Source organism: Larus michahellis, chromosome 2 (genome assembly GCF_964199755.1).
Source record: "Larus michahellis chromosome 2, bLarMic1.1, whole genome shotgun sequence".
Classification (NCBI taxonomy): Eukaryota; Metazoa; Chordata; class Aves; order Charadriiformes; family Laridae; genus Larus; species Larus michahellis.
In genome coordinates, this window is record NC_133897.1 from 59,108,495 (window position 1) to 59,126,488 (window position 17,994).

Here is a 17,994-nt window from a genome sequence, read left to right on the forward strand (position 1 = left end):
ACTTTGAGGGTGGCGGAGCACTGGAACAGGCTGCCCAGAGAGGTGGTGGAGTCTCCTTCTCTGCAGATATTCAGGACTCGCCTGGTTGCGTTCATGTGCAGCCTGCTCTAGGTGACCCTGCTCTCAGGGGGTTGGACTAGATGATCTCCAGAGGTTCCTTCCAACCCCTACCATTTTGTGATTCTGTAACATGTTCGTGATCAGGCTGTCTCACACCAGGCAGGTATTTTGACGGTATTCTGAAATTGTCATCTAACCCTTCATTTACTGCTCTCTTCTCTCACCTCCCTGAAGTTCACTCTTCTAGGTGTATCTTTGCAGTGCTAATCTGTTCTTGAGGTGCTTATATGTACACAAGTGCTTACAAAATGATAAGTTAGATGGAAAATATTTGCAAGTAAAGGCATTGCCTACAGCATACAGAACAACCTCACTCTGGTATCAGAAACCATCCTACTACCTTAATGCACATTTCGGCCCAAACACCCTCAGTTTCTTAGCTGGGCTAATGAGCCAGAGCTGAACGATGTGCTGATGCTGGTCCAGAGTTCTGCAGAGACACCAAAACCAGTTTGCAGACAGAGTCTAGACTTGCTCGTACAGAACATCCCACACAAGTAAAGAAACACCAGAAGACAATTCCAGTGGAGCCCAATGCATCTCCATTTATTTTAAGACATTCTGTAACCTTGGATCCAATCTCCCTTTTACATCCTGCCACGTGATCAGACATCCTTTTGCTCAATTATTTGGGATCAGTAGGCAAGATACCTATGTACAGATTATGCCATTTTCAACCGCCTTTTGACTATCTTCTGACATCACTGCCCCCTGTATTTTCACTTGTTATGCAAAACTATACTTCTTCCCTTGCTCTACACTCAGAATTCTCTACATTTCTCTATAATCAACATTCATTACAGCTTTCAGGTACACTGACTCAAAATTTTTAAAAATAGTCTGCAAGTAAGAGACAGCAAATTATCTCTTTTTAAAAAATACAACTAAATCAAGGCATCAGAAGACTTTTTCTCCCCCATTTTACAAAAATAAAGCCTGGACTGGTACCTAAATAAGGCAGGTAGCACGTTGCTTGCAGAGGAGTGCGCATACCCAGGAGTGTGATTTTTCTATGATCTATGAGTCGAAGGGGAAGATTTGAGTTTCTCTGAATGTAAATGTATCCAAGAGCGGCTTTGGAGGTACCACCGTACACATTATCCATATGCTTGAGCAAATTATTTCCGGTAGCGGAACAAAACTGGCTCAGGGCTCTAACTTTTTACCAAGGATAAATCCTCATGTCTTCAATTACGGAATTTGTAGAGCTGCCTGGCAACCTTACCTAGTTCAACTGATTAACCGATGCTCAACCCTTCATATGGACGGGCTTTGCAACTGGTTCTGTAGCTTTTGCTCCATGGCTTGTCCTCATCAGAAGAGGCACAGAGTCCTCATCACTTGGCCCTAAATAGTTAATTTATTAACTACTCTCATTTATCAACTGTCGTAAGTACCCTGGATCATAGTTTGAGAACACAGTTCTTTGTTCTTGATAGCATTTTCTGTGAAAACAACCACGGCACAGAACATTTTAAAATGAAAAGCTGAAAGAGTCCATTTGTAAAACGGAAACACTCTTGGAATACAATTAGATTTAAAAACAAATCTTAGCAGAAGAACTAGGAAAAATAGTTTAAAGATAAATGGATTTATATTTTAAGGTTTTACTTCTCATTATATTCTATAAGGCATAAAGTCCCCCATTTGCAAGCTACTGACTTCAGTAACACTAAATTTAAACAGATTTGAAGTATACAATTATCTGTTCTCAAAATAAAGGTGCCCATTTGAATGCAAATTGTTAAAAGTCAGAACTTCTGGCTTTCGCATATTTATAAAAAGAGAGCAGAGTCTACTGAAGAAAGAGAATAGGAAAGAAAACCAAAAAAACCCATCCAGAATATGTTTACGCTCCAACAACCACTAATAAGTTTACTGAAAGAGCATTTTAGAGACAGCAAAAACGAATCTGAATAATTTATCTATGGGTGTTATTTGTGTTCAGTCTCATTATGTAATATTCCGTAATTTGAAGTCACCTGGAAGGGATTATATCCACTCTCTCCAGGAATCTTCTAGACTGTGAAAAAAAATAGCCAAAAAAGCAAACAGGTGCTATAGCACTAGTAATCCCTCCCTAAATCTCTGAAGGGCATCAGCGCAGATCAGTCAACTTCAAGGTCATTTATTAACATTCATTTTAAAGCACTGGTAGCACGTGTATTTCGGTGCTCCCAGACTGAACGCTGACCTCGGCATTCCTCTCAGTCTTAACAGAGCTTCTTTCAAATCTAAGCTCGCGCTTGCCGTGTTCAATATAAAGTTCATATTTTAAATTTTAAATGGCAAAGACTATACAGCAAAGACCTAGCCTGGTTCAAGGCCTGTAAGAACTTCATAGTTTTGCTTTGTTTCAAACACAGGAAAACTCCCACCCCCTAGCCTGCCCCAAACACTTGTAAAAAGTATTGCTCCATAAAGGCAGTGCCTGCCTAATCCTTCATTTCTATTGATATTCAGAGATCCAAAAGAAACACAGGCATACATTGCACCCTAACGCCACACACAGAGCCAGCTTTCCCTGGATCCTGAGAATTACTCCTTAGGCACAATGAACCAAAACACTATAAAGTGCAGAGCGCTCTTAGGCCAGCTCAGGACTCTTTCCCAAGCTGCTTTTTCCAGCGGTGACTCAATGCACAGATATTTTATCACTACAAAGTCCTAACTTCTAGCATCGGGGTGGCCATAAATGATTTTTACCATGTCATAAAGCCAGAAATCACCCAGATGGCGATGACATTCCTCTACTTACAGTACACTAGGGGCACAGATACAGCTATTTGAAGAAGAAGCTGAAGCAATACAAACCCTCTGATTGAGAGACCTGGGATTAACAGAAACTGTCCCTATACTCTCCTTTCCTCAGCCACTTTTTTTTCCCTGTATTTTCCAGAAGTACTGTTCTGGACAAATCATGACCCTTTATTTTCCTAGTTGTCAATTATACCTTGGCTTGTAGTGCTCTTACTGGGATAGCACAGTTTTATGGGCAGAGCACCTCACTGGCTCGAAGTGTCGAACTATCCATCTGTTTTGTATTTGCTCATCACTCCATCTGCCTGCACCTTTGTCCTGGTCCTTCCCATCTACTTCTTAACAAGATCAGGAGGATCATTCCAGAAAAGCAGAGTCTCACACTTCAGTCTGTTGATGTAGCTAAAACAACAGGGTCCTAATGCTGTGTTTGAATGTTTTGAGGTATCAAAAAAGAAACAACCCCAAACAACAACCAAGAAAAACCCCCAGAAAATCTGTGGATTTATGCCAAAATGTGCAGGTACCTGGAGTGCGAATGGAGATCAAGTCTGCCTCCACCTAGGATTTACTATTCCTTCTTAAATACTGATTTCAGGAGGAATGATATCTAATTCTTTTATAGGCTCAGCTTTTAACAAGGAAATATCAGAAACTCTGATGAGACCACATGAACGAGGACAAGGCGTTTTAGCCCTCCTAAAGGGCTATTTGCCCACATTTTAAAGGTGACTGACTGAGAATCTGAGATGATATAGTAACTCAATGGATGACTTTGAGCAAACTGAGAACAAAACAAAGGTCTTGATTCTCAGTTCTCCATTTTAACCAGCAGAAAATACTCTCACTTTTACTCTAGATGAAACCTGGTACATCTACTTCTGCCACTTGTGAATCATATCTAGAAGTTCTATCTTGTCCATTTTCTGTTATGGTTTATGGAATATAGTAGTAACTACAATTAGAAGCACCTCCAATGAATACAGTAGTAACTACAATTAGAAGCACCTCCAAGTAAACCTAGCTGTAAAACAGCTTTTACAGCTGATTGCTGGTATCTCCCTCAAAATATATCTCCACTTTGCGTGACCTGCAAAACAGTACTTCTGCCCCTCCTAAAATTCTCAAGTGAACCTGAACTATGGCTATGGAACTGCCAGGTTTTTCCTTTATAGCATCTGATGACTAATTGAATAGAAATAAAGCACCACAGTGACTGAGTCAATAACTCCAGAAAAATACATACTCCTGGTCTGGTTTTATACTGCTGTTTACTATCAAGAGGAACCCAGCACTAAAAAAAGAAGCACCAATGATTTTCACCTCCATCATTTCTGTGAATATTTGATTCAAAGACCCAATAAGCCTGATACGCCTAGTGATGCTACTGCCCTAATACTTTCAGGAAATACCTCCCAAGACAGGAAGCTAATCTTGGTTTAAATTGAGGACTGAATCTATCAGCATCTTCTGATACTCAACTCTTTGATATCTCAACTCTTCACTGTTGCCAAAACAAACTTTGAATTATATTTACAGTGCACGGCTACTGGAATTAAAATGTATTTGAAAATGTAATCGAGTGAAAGTAATTAAATTGAAGACAGAAATGAAAAAAGCAAAAACTAGATTATCTTAATGTATCTTGAGAATTTCTCATCTGCACTACCTGAAACAAACACATTATGTAACTCCAAATGGATTCACGTTTCCAAACACTGAGAGATAAGTTGCTTTGTTTTTTTGAAATCTATTGATGCCCGGCAGTTTTCTACAGTAAGACAGGACTTAAAAATGGATCCCAAGTTAGGTATTTCCTAAAGGAGCAGACTGTGGATAGAGATGGGTTTTCTGAACACTCCTGCAGAATTTATTAGGATAAACTCAAGATCCTGATTTTGATCTTTAAACACTGCTACAGTTTTTAGGTCAGGCAAAAATGTCTGATGTAAAAGATTTCCTTAAGCCACTTGACAAATAAAGCACTGCCTCAGCTTTCAACTTTCTTGGCTTTCAGACTGTAATCCCTCAATTCAAAGAACTCTTCACCACCAGCAGCAACAAGAAAGCCATTTCAAACAGCTTTGACCTCATAGTTTCAGAGGCAATTTTTTTAAAAAAACATTACTGAAACTTATATCAACATTAATAAATCAAAACTTTCACATGTATAACTATCTCACATTCTCCGCAAAACATACAATGAATAGATTTTAAAGACCGAAGACCACTGTACTCTTCTAGTATAGATCTGTACTCAGAAAAACTCATTCAGTGTTTTCTGCATCAGTGCCCTAAATTTTGCCTGAATATAAGATAGCTTAAAAACAATATCCAGTTTAATCTAAAGAGTTCAAGCAAAGAATTCCTCTCAACCCTACATTAAGCTACATCAATGGCTAATTACCTTCATAAGTACCCTATTTCTAATCCAATATGGAACACAGTGAAGTATACAGGAATTTTTCACTCTATAATCCTATTAGTGACCCACTTTTCCGTGAGTAGAAGGTTATTCAGGAAACAAGACAAAAGATCTCATTTTACATATGGGTATTGCTAGCTGTTGCCCTGCTATTTTAGGGTTTTTTTTTAAATGATCTTGACAATGGAGACAGTGGTTTCTAAGATTAGGCAAATTCAGTGTAAATTATAGCCAACAGAACTAGACAAAAAAGGAAGACCGGATGGCTAGTGAATTGGCACAATTAACCCTCACTAATTGCCAAAATGCACACACGAAGCCGTCAAAATATACAGACAATTCCACTATGAGTTATCTTTCCACCTTTCACACAAGATTTTTTGAGGTCCACGCTTGAAATTTAGCAGATACATCAACTGTTTACAAAATTTGTTCAAACACACACGTAGAACTTCTTGGAGCTGCGTCCCTGCATGTCTAGTTCTGAGAAGAATTATATAGTAGCAAGTGAATTTTTGTGCATCACCTAAGTTCACCTCACACACGTTTTACATGTAGAAAATGCTACATCAAAATACACAACCATTTCTCAGTTTCACTGCTACTCTTATACTTTATGCAGTTCACAGAAAGAAACTGGATATGTAGCGAGTGATGTTCTTAGTGATTGTAGGCAACCCATCTCATGACATCCAGTAAGCCTGATATACTGAAATAGTAAACAGAACCCCAGAAAGCCAGTATTTTTTATGATAGGATTTTCCTTCCTCTTATACAGCACATCACTTCCCTCTTTGACCTGAAGCTCTTCACGTTGCACAACCCGAGTACACAATGGATTTCACATCTCTCCAGAAAACAGCATCTGAGACACAAGTAATAATGATTGTTTTTACAGGTGCCAATACGATGATAGTTTTGGATTCAACTTCACCTTCATGTACCCTAAAGCCAGTGACACACAGGTTAATCGATGCCTTCAAATTTAATCAGAAGGTGTTGAGAAAGAAGTTGTGTAGTGTGATACAGAAAAGCAACAACCTAACTCTGAAGTGGATAACAGTGCTTCATAGCGAGTCAGGGGAAATACACAACAGGATAGGCAACGCAGACAGAATAAGGCAGAGCAAAAAACCCATGAAGATCGCTAACTCACCTTTAACTCTGATTAGCTGCAAATGTTTAGCAATCAAGAACGGTTTAGCAGTAATCTGTATTTCTAAGTGGGAACTGTTGTTTACAAAGAAAAAATATAGTCTAAGGAAAATAGCTTTTCAGGGCTGTAGAGCCAGAGAAAGAAAAGCAACAGAGCACACGAGTCTGTCCCTTCTTCCCACCTGCCTTTCCTCTGTCTCCAACACTGACATGTCCCAAGGACGGGCCTCTGCATGGAAAAGTTATCCTGCCCCTTTTGTTACTCTTCCTACCCCTCCTGCTCTAGAAGGTAATTTGCTTCAACACATCATTGAAAAAAACACCATGATTTCTCCTCACTAGTAGTCACAAAAATGAAGGTTTTCTTGGGTTGATTTGTTTACTTGTTTTTAAACAAGAATAACTGCAATTCAGATTTGTTTTGCTAGTTTTTAGAGAAACTGAGGGGGAAACCAAAAAAACACATCATAAAAATGACACCACAAACACAGATGAAGACGCATAACGTCTTACCTGTGTTAATCTCATGACCTGAAGTCATGCTGCTAAGCCAGCCTGCACCAGTGCTGTAGAGAGGAAGGTGAGAGCTTCCTTTGCTTGATGGGAAAAGGTGAACCACTCAAGCCCAGAAACATGTCAAGTCAAGTCAAGACAGTGGTGGAGAAAAGAGGAAACCGATGGAGGCAGGAAATGGAGGGCCCTTGCATCTGCTCTTGCTGCTTTCATTCAACAGCACAGGCCGACTTAACATGAGAAGCACGTTAAAGAATTGTTCATCACTCGGTAAGTCTCCTGCAGAGCTTCTTGCCTCGCTTCAGCCACAGCACTTTAAGATAGATGTGAACTAACTGAAGAGAGGCGAATAAGAGCAATAAGAAAGGATGACCAATAAAGACAGACCAAACAAGCCGGGCATATTTTAGCCAAAGCAGAGGAAGCTGGATGTGGTGGGGGGGGGGGGGGGGGGCTCCTACTTGGAGATTTCCAAGAACCAGCTAACTAGGTATGCATCAGGAACGGAACAGATGGGTTTGTCTTGAAGGACATGGACCTGTTGGAACGGGTCCAATGGAGGGCCACAAAAATGATCAGGGGGCTGGAGCACCTCTCCTATGAGGACAGGCTGAGAGAGTTGGGGTTGTTCAGCCTGGAGAAGAGAAGGCTCCGGGGAGACCTTAGAGCAGCCTTACAGTACCTAAAGGGGGCCTACAGAAAGGATGGGGAGGGACTCTTTATCAGGGAGTGCAATGATAGGACATGGGGTAACGGTTTCAAGCTGAAAGAGGGTAGATCTAGATTAGATATTAGGGAGAAATTCTTTCCTGTGAGGGTGGTGAGGCACTGGAACAGGTTGCCCAGGGAAGCTGTGGATGCCCCATCCCTGGAAGTGTTCAAGGCCAGGCTGGATGGGGCTTTGAGCAGCCTGATCTAGTGGGAGGTGTTCCTGCCCATGGCAGGGGGGTTGGAACTAGATGATCTTTAAGGTCCCTTCCAACTCAAAACTTTCTGCGATTCTGTGTCTTCACCTTAAAGCAGAGGGAAAGAAGGATGGAACTCTTGAGGTCATTTCTAGCCCTATATTTTTCTAGGATTTGGAAATGGACCCTTCAAAATAGCAACTACTACTTCACTTATCTCCAAAGGAAGGCAGGCCTATAACAATCCCATGTTGCAAACTGTCCTTTTCCCAGAGTGTTATAACTTATGCCCATTCTAAAAGATTCTTCACACTGACAGAGCTGCAGAAAGACACTTTGGTCTCACTGAGAATAAAGCCCAAAATATCAATCAAGTTCTTTATTTATATCTCTTGGGTATAATAATCTCTCTAGAATTAAAGGACTGTAGTTTTTACGTTTTGATACAACACAATTAGCAAGCTGGGCTTTGAATAAAATAGAGTTTTAAACAGAAGGTTAAGATAGCATTAAAAAAAATTATTAGCATGTCAGTAGAGTCTGAGCAGACAGCTCTTTAACAACATTGGACAGGGAATTTAAGGGAAAATACTTCAGAGAAGTAAATGAATATTCTTTCCAGCAGAATGATTTTTTAAAAGACAAAAATCAAAATTATGCAGGTCTTTTTTTTGTTTCAAAAGAATCACTTTGAAGGTAAAATATATCTACCCAAAGCAATTAAGATGAGAAGAAGAAGAAGAAAGATAGAGAAAAAGAATACTCCAAGGGCCAAGCATGTAAGACTAAAAGAACTATTCAGTCAAGGTATAATCATCCATTTTCCCCTGAATTATATTTATTTAATGTGAACATAAAGGCATGCAGAAGAGATGAATGGGTTACAGGAGAAGGCAAAACGGGAGCTCTAAAATGTTGTTCTTTGTAAAGCATCACCATTATCAAAGATAACTGCTTACTGCAAGTCAAACAGATTTCTGTTTGAATTCAAGGTTAAGTTATGCATGGCTCTGTGAGCAACTACTAGGAGAAGAGAAATAGAAAATTACAGAAGGAATACTTCTGCAACAGTTAGTAGTGCTTGACAGACTCCAGTCCCAGTTTCAGCAGTTGTAGATCTCAGCCATCAAAATTCTCACAGGTGACAAAGGAAAAAAAATTAAGTTAACTTTTACTTTAAGACTACAGTCTTTCTTTCTAACTCTGGTCTTTACTTTGAAGGACAGGAAGAAACCAAGCTTCCCCTGGCCTCTGTCATACACTTGCCATGAGATGAAACGCAAAATATGTATCAGATTTTGCGGTATGAACAAAATTGTTTAGAAGTTTGTAAGTTCTACCAAATACCTGTCTCATTCTTCACCTCAATAGTCAGGGTTTAAAAGCATTTATTTGCTTTTATTAAGCTATTTATTCATTAATTCTTGCTCAAAATAACTGAAAGTCCTAAAGACAAGCACAGAGGATCTCTAGTTACTGCAGATTGTACAGCGTTCCATGTTTCCTCTACAAAAATGAGAAACCACTTCAATGCAGAAACCTGGGATATTTTACAATTTTAAATACCATTAAAGAAAACAAGGACATATTCTCTTTCCAGTCGTATTTCCTCACCTAGCATATACATTTATACATAACCACCGTACTTGCCTTTGGTCACGTATGATGCCCTGACGCTAACTTAGAAATAAGTCAGAAAGAAAAGTAGACTTCCTATTTTATTACCTATCTCACTTCACAAAGCAAACAGATTTCTTCTAAGGCCTCACAAGAGGAATGAAGAGGACATACTTTGTTTCAGCTCCTGGTGAGAGGCATCAGATGTTCCTCTACTCAACCCTTGCTAGGGCCACAGCTAGTTTTTTCAGAGGCTGCATCAAAGGCCTAGCTTTAGGGATGCATAAAATAAGACAGACCGAGAGCAAAGCTTTCAAGAGCAAAAAAGACCAGCGCGCTTAAAGGAAAAAAAAAAAAGGTATTTCAGGCTACCTGTGTGTTTTTAAAAATTGTAGCTGGGAATAAAAACTAAAGGTAACATGAATAATACATCATCATACCTGCCACAGTTCATTAAATACCATGCACAGAGCAGGCAGCTACTTCAGTAACTGAACAGATCTTGTTCCTCCATACTTTACTTTCATTAAGAAGAGATGATTTCAATGACTTCGAGTGTATTGTTACCGTACCTGTCCTGGCTTCCTTCTGTGAAGTGATAGAGACGATTGGCACCTCCGTCAGCACAAGCTCTCAGCGCAGCTGCAAGTGAAGAAACAGAACATCAGCGTATTGGCATTATAAACCAAACACCACAACCAGTTACTCCATTACTGACATTTCTGTGTAAACTCAAGTGTTCATTGCAGTATAGGGAATAAACTAGAGATCGCATATGGCTTTTAGCTTCCTATACTTGACTACTTCCCTTGTTTTTCTATACAGACATTTGAACTGTTTTTATCAGACTAGTGCCAATCTTCATCTGACTGTGTCACTGTACTTTCCAAATAGCTTATTTCTATCCATCCTAACCTACTGGCCAGTCAGCTTAAACTACACGGGGAGCAAGTATTCAAAACCTGAAAAGAGTCCACCCTCCACATATGGGCAAGTACTCGTCTGAACAAGTGGGAACTTGCACCTTAAACCTAGCAATCTTCTCAGCCAGCCAAAAAGTTCACAATGGTGGCTCTATAATGAGATGCATAAAAAAACTGGGAGAGAAAAAAAACCAACAACACAGTGAGGCATGAGAATATCTGTTTTCTCTTCCCCCCCCATGACACAAAAATGACAAAAATGATAACTCTACTACAGTTTCTATACTGTTCCACAGACTGTTTGAATCATCTGATACAAAGCAGGTGGGTTAGGTCTTGGTTTTAAATCTTGACCTATCCTGGTACAAGAGGAACAAAACCACAATAATTGTCAGTGCTTCCACATAACTTGGGGACCGCAAAGGCCACAATGTCGCTAATTTCAATTGATTTAAACAAGCACAGATATGCTGTTCTCTTTTGATTCCTTTGTTTATACAGACTTTAGTCGGAGAAAAAAGACTAACACTGTTATCACAAAATCAGATATAAATTGGTATTTTATTATAACCATCCCTATTAATCATCATTTAACTAACACACAGTTCTTTCATGAGATTTTTAGAATATGATAGGCTGTATTAGAGATTGAAAATGACCATCTTGTCTTAGCAGTCTTTATCAGTTTTGCTCTGAGATGCACGAGTCAGATAACCGCAGCATGCAAGATAAAAGAAGTTGTCACTTCTACACTAGAGCAGAGTGTTCCTTCCAGGTCTGTGGGCAAAGAGAGACCGACTGGAGAGGGCTGAAAGTCAATAGGATTGGGGGGAGGAGGGGAAAGGAAAAAAGAGGAGAGACAAAGAAAAGGAACAGCCTGACCAAGTTTTGGAAAAAAGATATAAACAATCAGATCAGGCACTTCCTGCTGCTGAGAATCCAATTTTCAGCTAAAGCCTCTTTGCTTTGGTGTTTATTTCTCAGTCAGAACCACCTCTCAGCAGTGACACAAACGTACATTTTTCCTCTTCGCACTCATTAGGTGGGCAATCCGCCTCTCCCCCTAGCTTAGCCTTCAACTCAGCCAGCCTGTACAAACTGGGACAACAAAGTTCATCTCTATATCTGCTCTCATCTTTAAGGCATTCTTTCTTATTTGGCTGCTCAACTCCTACCACAGGGAATGTTCTATATGGGTATATCCACCGCGTAGTACCATGCGACCTCAGCTGAGGCTTTTTGGAAAAAAAGAAATCAGGGCAGCACAAAAGCTACCAGCTCATCACAGGTAGCTTTGGGTGCAGCAGCTTTTTACCTGCAGGCTGCAAGAACGCGCAGGGCAGGAGAACTAGCGTTGCACTCCTCTGTATCTCTTCTAGCATTGCTCCTGCTCCAGTGACCCCTCTTCCCTCTTGCCCATAGCGTTACCGTACCCACTGTGGTAAGCATGACCTCTCTCAGCCTTCTTGTGCAGACCGTGCTCTTCTCTGTCTCCTTATCCTACTTTGCCCACTCCTTCCAGCCACCATCCCAACCAATATGAACGAGCCAAGGTCAAGTAGATTTGATCCTGACAAATCTTATTTCTAAATTATGGTAGCTGGCCAGCCACCATACAATGGCGATTCACTGCTTCAGGCTCTTGTTACGTTCCTCACCTATCCTGATGAATATAAACATCACGAAGAACATCCTTTGCCCCAGCCTGGGTTTGACTGGAAGCTTTTAACTTCTCCTCTCACTTGAGGTTACAGCTGAAACTGGATTAATGTAATTCCTTTCGCCTGGGCATATTTGTTAAGGTCTCTCAGGGAGTTCAGCTCACACAGAATTTAGTAATGGTCCATTGCAAGAAGAGCGTGTAATATCTGTCCTTAAATTAGCTATCTGGGACATCGGTTTATTTAGCAGATATAAGGCATCTAAGCAAGGCCTAGGACCTAGGCGGTTACAGAATCCTTTCTCTCCCCTTGAGCTACGAAACCAATTCATCAGTTGAGACACTCTTTATAACCAAAACCGTAAGAATGCTGCAGAAAAATTATTTTCTAACTTCAGGTACAGAACGGGTGCTTCCCTGGCCAAAGACAGCCCCAGCATTATCCTTCTGAGAACAGTGATTGTTACATCTATTCCCACACATTTTGAACATATAGGTGGCTTATGACTTCTGGGGAAAAAAAGAAGGGATGAGATACAGAAAAAGAGAGATAATTATCTGTCTCAATTACTTTAAGACAGCCAGAGCCTTAACTGTTGTAAATTATCTCGATGGATTTACCACAAGTTAAGACTGGTCTACTACTCCAGGTGATTTTATTATTTTAAAAGCACGTAACTGAAACAAACAAAACAAACTGAGTAAGTATTACAGAACAAACCAGTCTTCAATAGGGAGTTACTATCTGATGTCTCAAAACAAAATAGTTGCCTTATATCACTGCAATTTAAAGCTATCCCTCACATATTTATTCTTATAAATAAAAATAAATAATAATTTTTAAAAATTTTAACTCCAGCTACATCGTAAAGTTATTTAGAGAAACTATTTATGAGGTACTGATCCTTTACTGGCAAGCTAATAACTTATATTGGAATGAACCAAAGCCCCAGGTGCTTTAAGTAACTAGCAGGTAATTAACTCATTGGCTGGAGGCCAGTGAATCATATTATTTCTACAGCTATGAACAAAGCCTTCCTTGATAAAAAGTAATGATATATATTACCTGGAAGAACATGTATCATTATTGTCTGGAAGTGTTTAAGGAGATAGTCAGCAATTCTAAGCTTACAGTTCAGATGGAAAATTCTCTATGAAAAGATAATAGAAACTGATTTTATACAGTGCCTTTTATATTAGAGACAAAATTGCTTTACAAACAACAATTTGGCCAAGTTGCAGCATGGCAACTGCGTAGGCAAATCTAGCAGTCTCTAGGCACTTTGCAACAGCTCACACAAAACCTCATTAATTATTTCAGCAGAAACTGAAGGACTGAACAAGGCTGGGGCTTTGTTTTGCTCGGCATAGCGAAGAGAGAGAGATACATTCTTCCAAGAAGTTTACGATTTAAACAGATTAAAAAAAACAAATGAAAAGGTGAAAAGTGACACAGAGAGATGAAATGTTAATGCTCACACGTGGGTGAAAGGCAAGTTACCTTCCAGAGCGACCAAAATGCACGTCAGGACTTGTGGAGGGACAAATATCTTAAATGGTCAGCCAGAACACAAGAAGGTCTGGCACACACCTTCTCTTCTGTCCCATTATTGGGGACCCCTCAAATTTGCCGGGTGCGGTGCACATGGAACTAGTCTCTAGCTTGTGTAAGTAAGTCAGAAAGAACAAAGTCAACATAGACATTATCTACAGGCTTTTTGCTAATCCTGCCTCCATGAGATGAGCCAGACTAAGGAATGGTCGTCCAAGTAGCTCACTGAGCTCTGATGGGTCAAGGAGGACCAACACCTCCAGCAAAGACTCTGTGATGTGCAATTGGGAACAGCAGCTTTTTTCAACCAGCACAACTGGAAGCAGAGGAGACCTGTGCCCTTGGCCAGCTTGCTCAGATGGAGAGGCCAAAGGTACCGTTTCATGCTTTTGTTATCAGAAGAGATGACACTAGGAGCACGAGGGTGCAAGTGCGCCGCAGCACTAGCTCAGTGTGTGAACCTGCACTCCTTGGCGTTACCACAAAGCACAATTTCTCCTACCTGAATATTCTGTGTTAAGCTCCGCTCCTCATCAACAGCTCCGTCTGTCAAATTACCACCTTTTCTATCTGTCAGATTCCTTTCTGATATCACTCCAGTGCCATTCAGTGAACCAGGGAACAGAGAGAGAACCGAAAAATCAACCGTTTCATTGTGCTGCTTAGGGGAAGAGTGGAGAAGGGGGAACTCAATGCCACTGCCAATAATTGCTACCCAAGTTACTGCACTGGGAGCAGCATTATGATCAGTCCAGCAGTATTTGAAATTACGGCAACAGTAAATACCCTTTAGCTCCACCTGTGCTGAGGAAGAGTTACGTCAAGAGCATATTATCAACCCATGGTATCTCTGAGTTTCCCATAGGCAATGTGAATGGAGAAACCAAAGACTTTCTGAGTAACGTCCTTCATTTTAAATGGTGTCTTTTCTGCTAGGAACCACCGAACTATTTCCCTTTAGTGACTGTAGTTAAGAGGTCAATTTTAGGGCTAATTATTAGCGAATATGTTTTTACAAAATTTATTCTAGCACAACAAAAATAATGGAAACAATTTATACTATATTTATAGTTAATATTTTGGTAAATATAAATAACTGTATAAATATCTATATTTACTCTTTTGGGAAATATAAATAATGTCCTGTCACTACAAGACAGGATATGAACAGCATCTCAAACACAAAAAAGGAAGGTCTTGGCTCCGAGCTAACTAATCCTGAAGCTTTTTGTAGAAGAAATCAAGTATTTTATCACACCTTCAATAGCCCTGCAAGTTCAGGCAAGGGAAAAGACTCTACAGAACAGATGCAACTCTTGCAGAGTGAGTAAGATGAGGGCATAAAAATATACAGAGTACAAAAACCTGGGGGAAAAACACCATAACTTTATTATTCCTATTCTATTATTCCTTGCAATTAGCATTTAAAATATGTTTTTTTACTTTTTCAAACAGATCCTGAAACTAATCCACGTTTTTGCCTAAATTCAAATATATGATATCTCCCCTTAAACTGCCTTAGTGTATCCCCTCTGTTCCTGTTCTAATTTTACACAACTTCTTCTAGGTATGCAGTATGTTTCCCTCGTTCATTTATTGATTCAGTAACCTGGTAACCGTAATTAACCTGCCAGCATAATCTACACATAAGAGAACCCTGCTTAATTAATGACTTGGAGCGCTGGTAGCAATGTGTAAGTGATAATATATGGTAGATATGCAGAAAATTGCTCGGTTTGCTCGATACATTTGGCTAACACGTTTTTTGTCTCAGCATTAATAAAAAATATCAGTTACGAGCAACAACACACATAATCTGTATTTATGTGCTTTCTCTTTTTCTCCTTGTCCTGCAGAAACTGCAAAAACATGTTTAACAAATCCATGGCTTTGTGTGGCCGCAGATTGCCAGCAAGGGGATATATTTGCATTTCAAACTATTCCCTCCCACCCATGTGTTTCTCCCTGTGTTATCAGGACTATGCAACTGCTGTTACATACCAAACACAGTACACCGCAGACATCCCTCTTCTGGTCCATCTGCGGCTCTGTTTAGCAAATCACCTGTCAGTCCATAATAGTTTTCCGCTTGGCTGTTGGACCCTGGTCTTGCTAAGAGGCTTTTTAACCATTTAAAATAGGCCTATCCTTAATTTCTTTAAAACCGAAAAGGCTTCGCTCTTATCACTGCTATTTAAAATTTGCATCAGTGCACAGGGCTTTAAACAAGCATGATGGAGAACGTCACCTGCTCTCAGGATATTCTGTGGTTCCAAATGGAACTCGAGAGACACGCAAGTGCTTTCGGAGCTGCTGTTATAGTTGCACATTCGTGCTACCGTAATCAGCAGCAGCAGAGAGCAGTCAGCCTTCGGCAGGAGTACTCAGCACCTTCTAGGATTGAGACAGTTCTTAGGAATTTCACCCCAGATTCCTCCTTTTCGCTCTTTTTTCTGCCCGTGGTGACGTGCAATTTTACGCGCATACTTCCAGCCCAGAAGCAAGTTTTAGTTTTACAAATGCTGCCTGCTATTCTTAAACTGCCTGCGTACCCGAGAAAGGCCCATCAGCTACCCCAACTTCTATACCATCTGTATCACACAAAGAACATACAAAAGCCCAGGAGTCCTCAAGTAAAAGGATCACCAACACCGGAGCTGGCAGCCTGCTTCCCTACAGACTGGATTATGGATCTCAGATGAAAAACTACTGTATGCCCAGTAAGGTAATTATGTGTTTGCTACAAAACTGCTGTGTTTCTTTAATCACTCCACTTTGAGCTGTAAATGTCACAGAGTTCTAACCTAAACAGAGGCAGGATTCATTACACAGCTAAATATAAGAATATAAGGAAGGAACCGAGGTGCTGATGAATTAGGAAACACTATTCTTTTCTCAGTGCATTGACTCAGTATCAAGCAAGCGCCACACAGGTCACATGACTTCCTAAAAAGTTCACACAGAAATGAAACAAAGGAAAAATTAAATAATTTCTCCCACAGACAAAAACCTCCCCTGAAGTTCAGCCAAAAACTAAGTTACACAATCATCAAAACAAAATCCTAGAACATTTAAAATCTCAATGCTCATTTTGGAAAAAAAAAAAGGGGGGGGGGGGATAAAAGAAATAACAGAATAGAGCAACCCTTTTAAACACAAATTCTTAAGTACCACAAAACACAACCGCAAGCACAAAAACCTGAGTATCAGTAAATACAGTAGGAGTAATGTGCTGTCAGAGGCAGGAGAGCAACTGTGTTTTCACTAGACTGAGTTTCTGGACTGTCTTCAGGTACACTTCCACGCAGAGTTCATTACAGTGATTCATATTCAAGGCTGCTGGGTTTGGAGTAATCTCTTGTCAGGTGTTAGATTTAATATTCCCACAACCCTCACTTAGGCTATGATTTTCTCTTCTCTTTCCTGTCATTCTTCTCCCATTCTGTCAAACCCGGGAGCTCTGGTACTCGCACGCTGCCTTACGCCCGTTGCTGTAACGGGCCCAGCAAGCAGGAGCAGCCCCGCGCCGTGTCACAGCAAAAAGCAGGAGGAAGGTGCCCAAACATAAAACAAAGCACTTGCTGCCATCATTTTGACTAAAATCTAAGCGACCTTTTCATGACAAGGCTATGTGGCTTGATGCCACCGGGGGAAGAATCGAGAAGTTTATTTATTCTTTTCATTTCCTCCTTTTTTTTTTTTTTTTGCTCTCTGTTTGACAAATGACAGCTAAAGCAATACTGTAACATTTAATCAGCTTTTCTTTTTGCCCTGAGCACACATCTATTATTACCAGGTAACAGCAAAAAACACTGATTAAGGCACGCACACACATAAAAAAAAAAAAAAAAAAAAGGAAAAATGCACTAAAGCGCATAATGTTAATCCTGACTTTTTTCCTGATAAACTATTTAAGTGCATTTAAAGAATAATTTGTCAAATCAAAGATCCTCACAAACCGAACAAGCTGCTGAAACATAAGTGGGAGATCCTACTGGTGCCTTAAATCCTGTATTTTCCGCAGTGAGAAGGCATCCAAGCTCTCTACAATCATATATTTGCATCTTATTGAAGTCTGGTCTCTGACACCAGGAATTCCCTGCAGATTCACAAGGCTCTTCCCCAAAGGACGTCCAGTTGGTAACTGAAATCTCTCATCCAAACATTGGCTATGTAACCCCTGATCGCTGATAAAGGATCCACCGTCTCAAACGCCAAACCCCTACAGACACCACGCTGGCTACCCTTCGTAATACATCCCATCAGGTTGCCTTTCAAATACCATCTTTTCATTGCTTCGTAAGTACAACGCGCTTCACCAACAGAACTTTACTATAACCCGTCTACCGGCGTCCTACACCTAA

The 17,994-nt window shown here is 40.2% G+C and overlaps 1 protein-coding gene across 2 annotated transcripts in view; it reads right to left on the reverse strand.

The window, feature by feature from the left end:
• TPK1 (thiamin pyrophosphokinase 1) overlaps positions 1-17,994 on the reverse strand; it is a 307,503-nt gene that overhangs the window by 176,000 nt on the left and 113,509 nt on the right. For both annotated transcript variants that reach the window (XM_074575637.1, XM_074575638.1), the window contains one exon: positions 10,068-10,137. In XM_074575637.1, the coding sequence (XP_074431738.1) occupies positions 10,068-10,137 (70 nt within the window). The remainder of the gene's footprint in view (positions 1-10,067; positions 10,138-17,994) is intronic.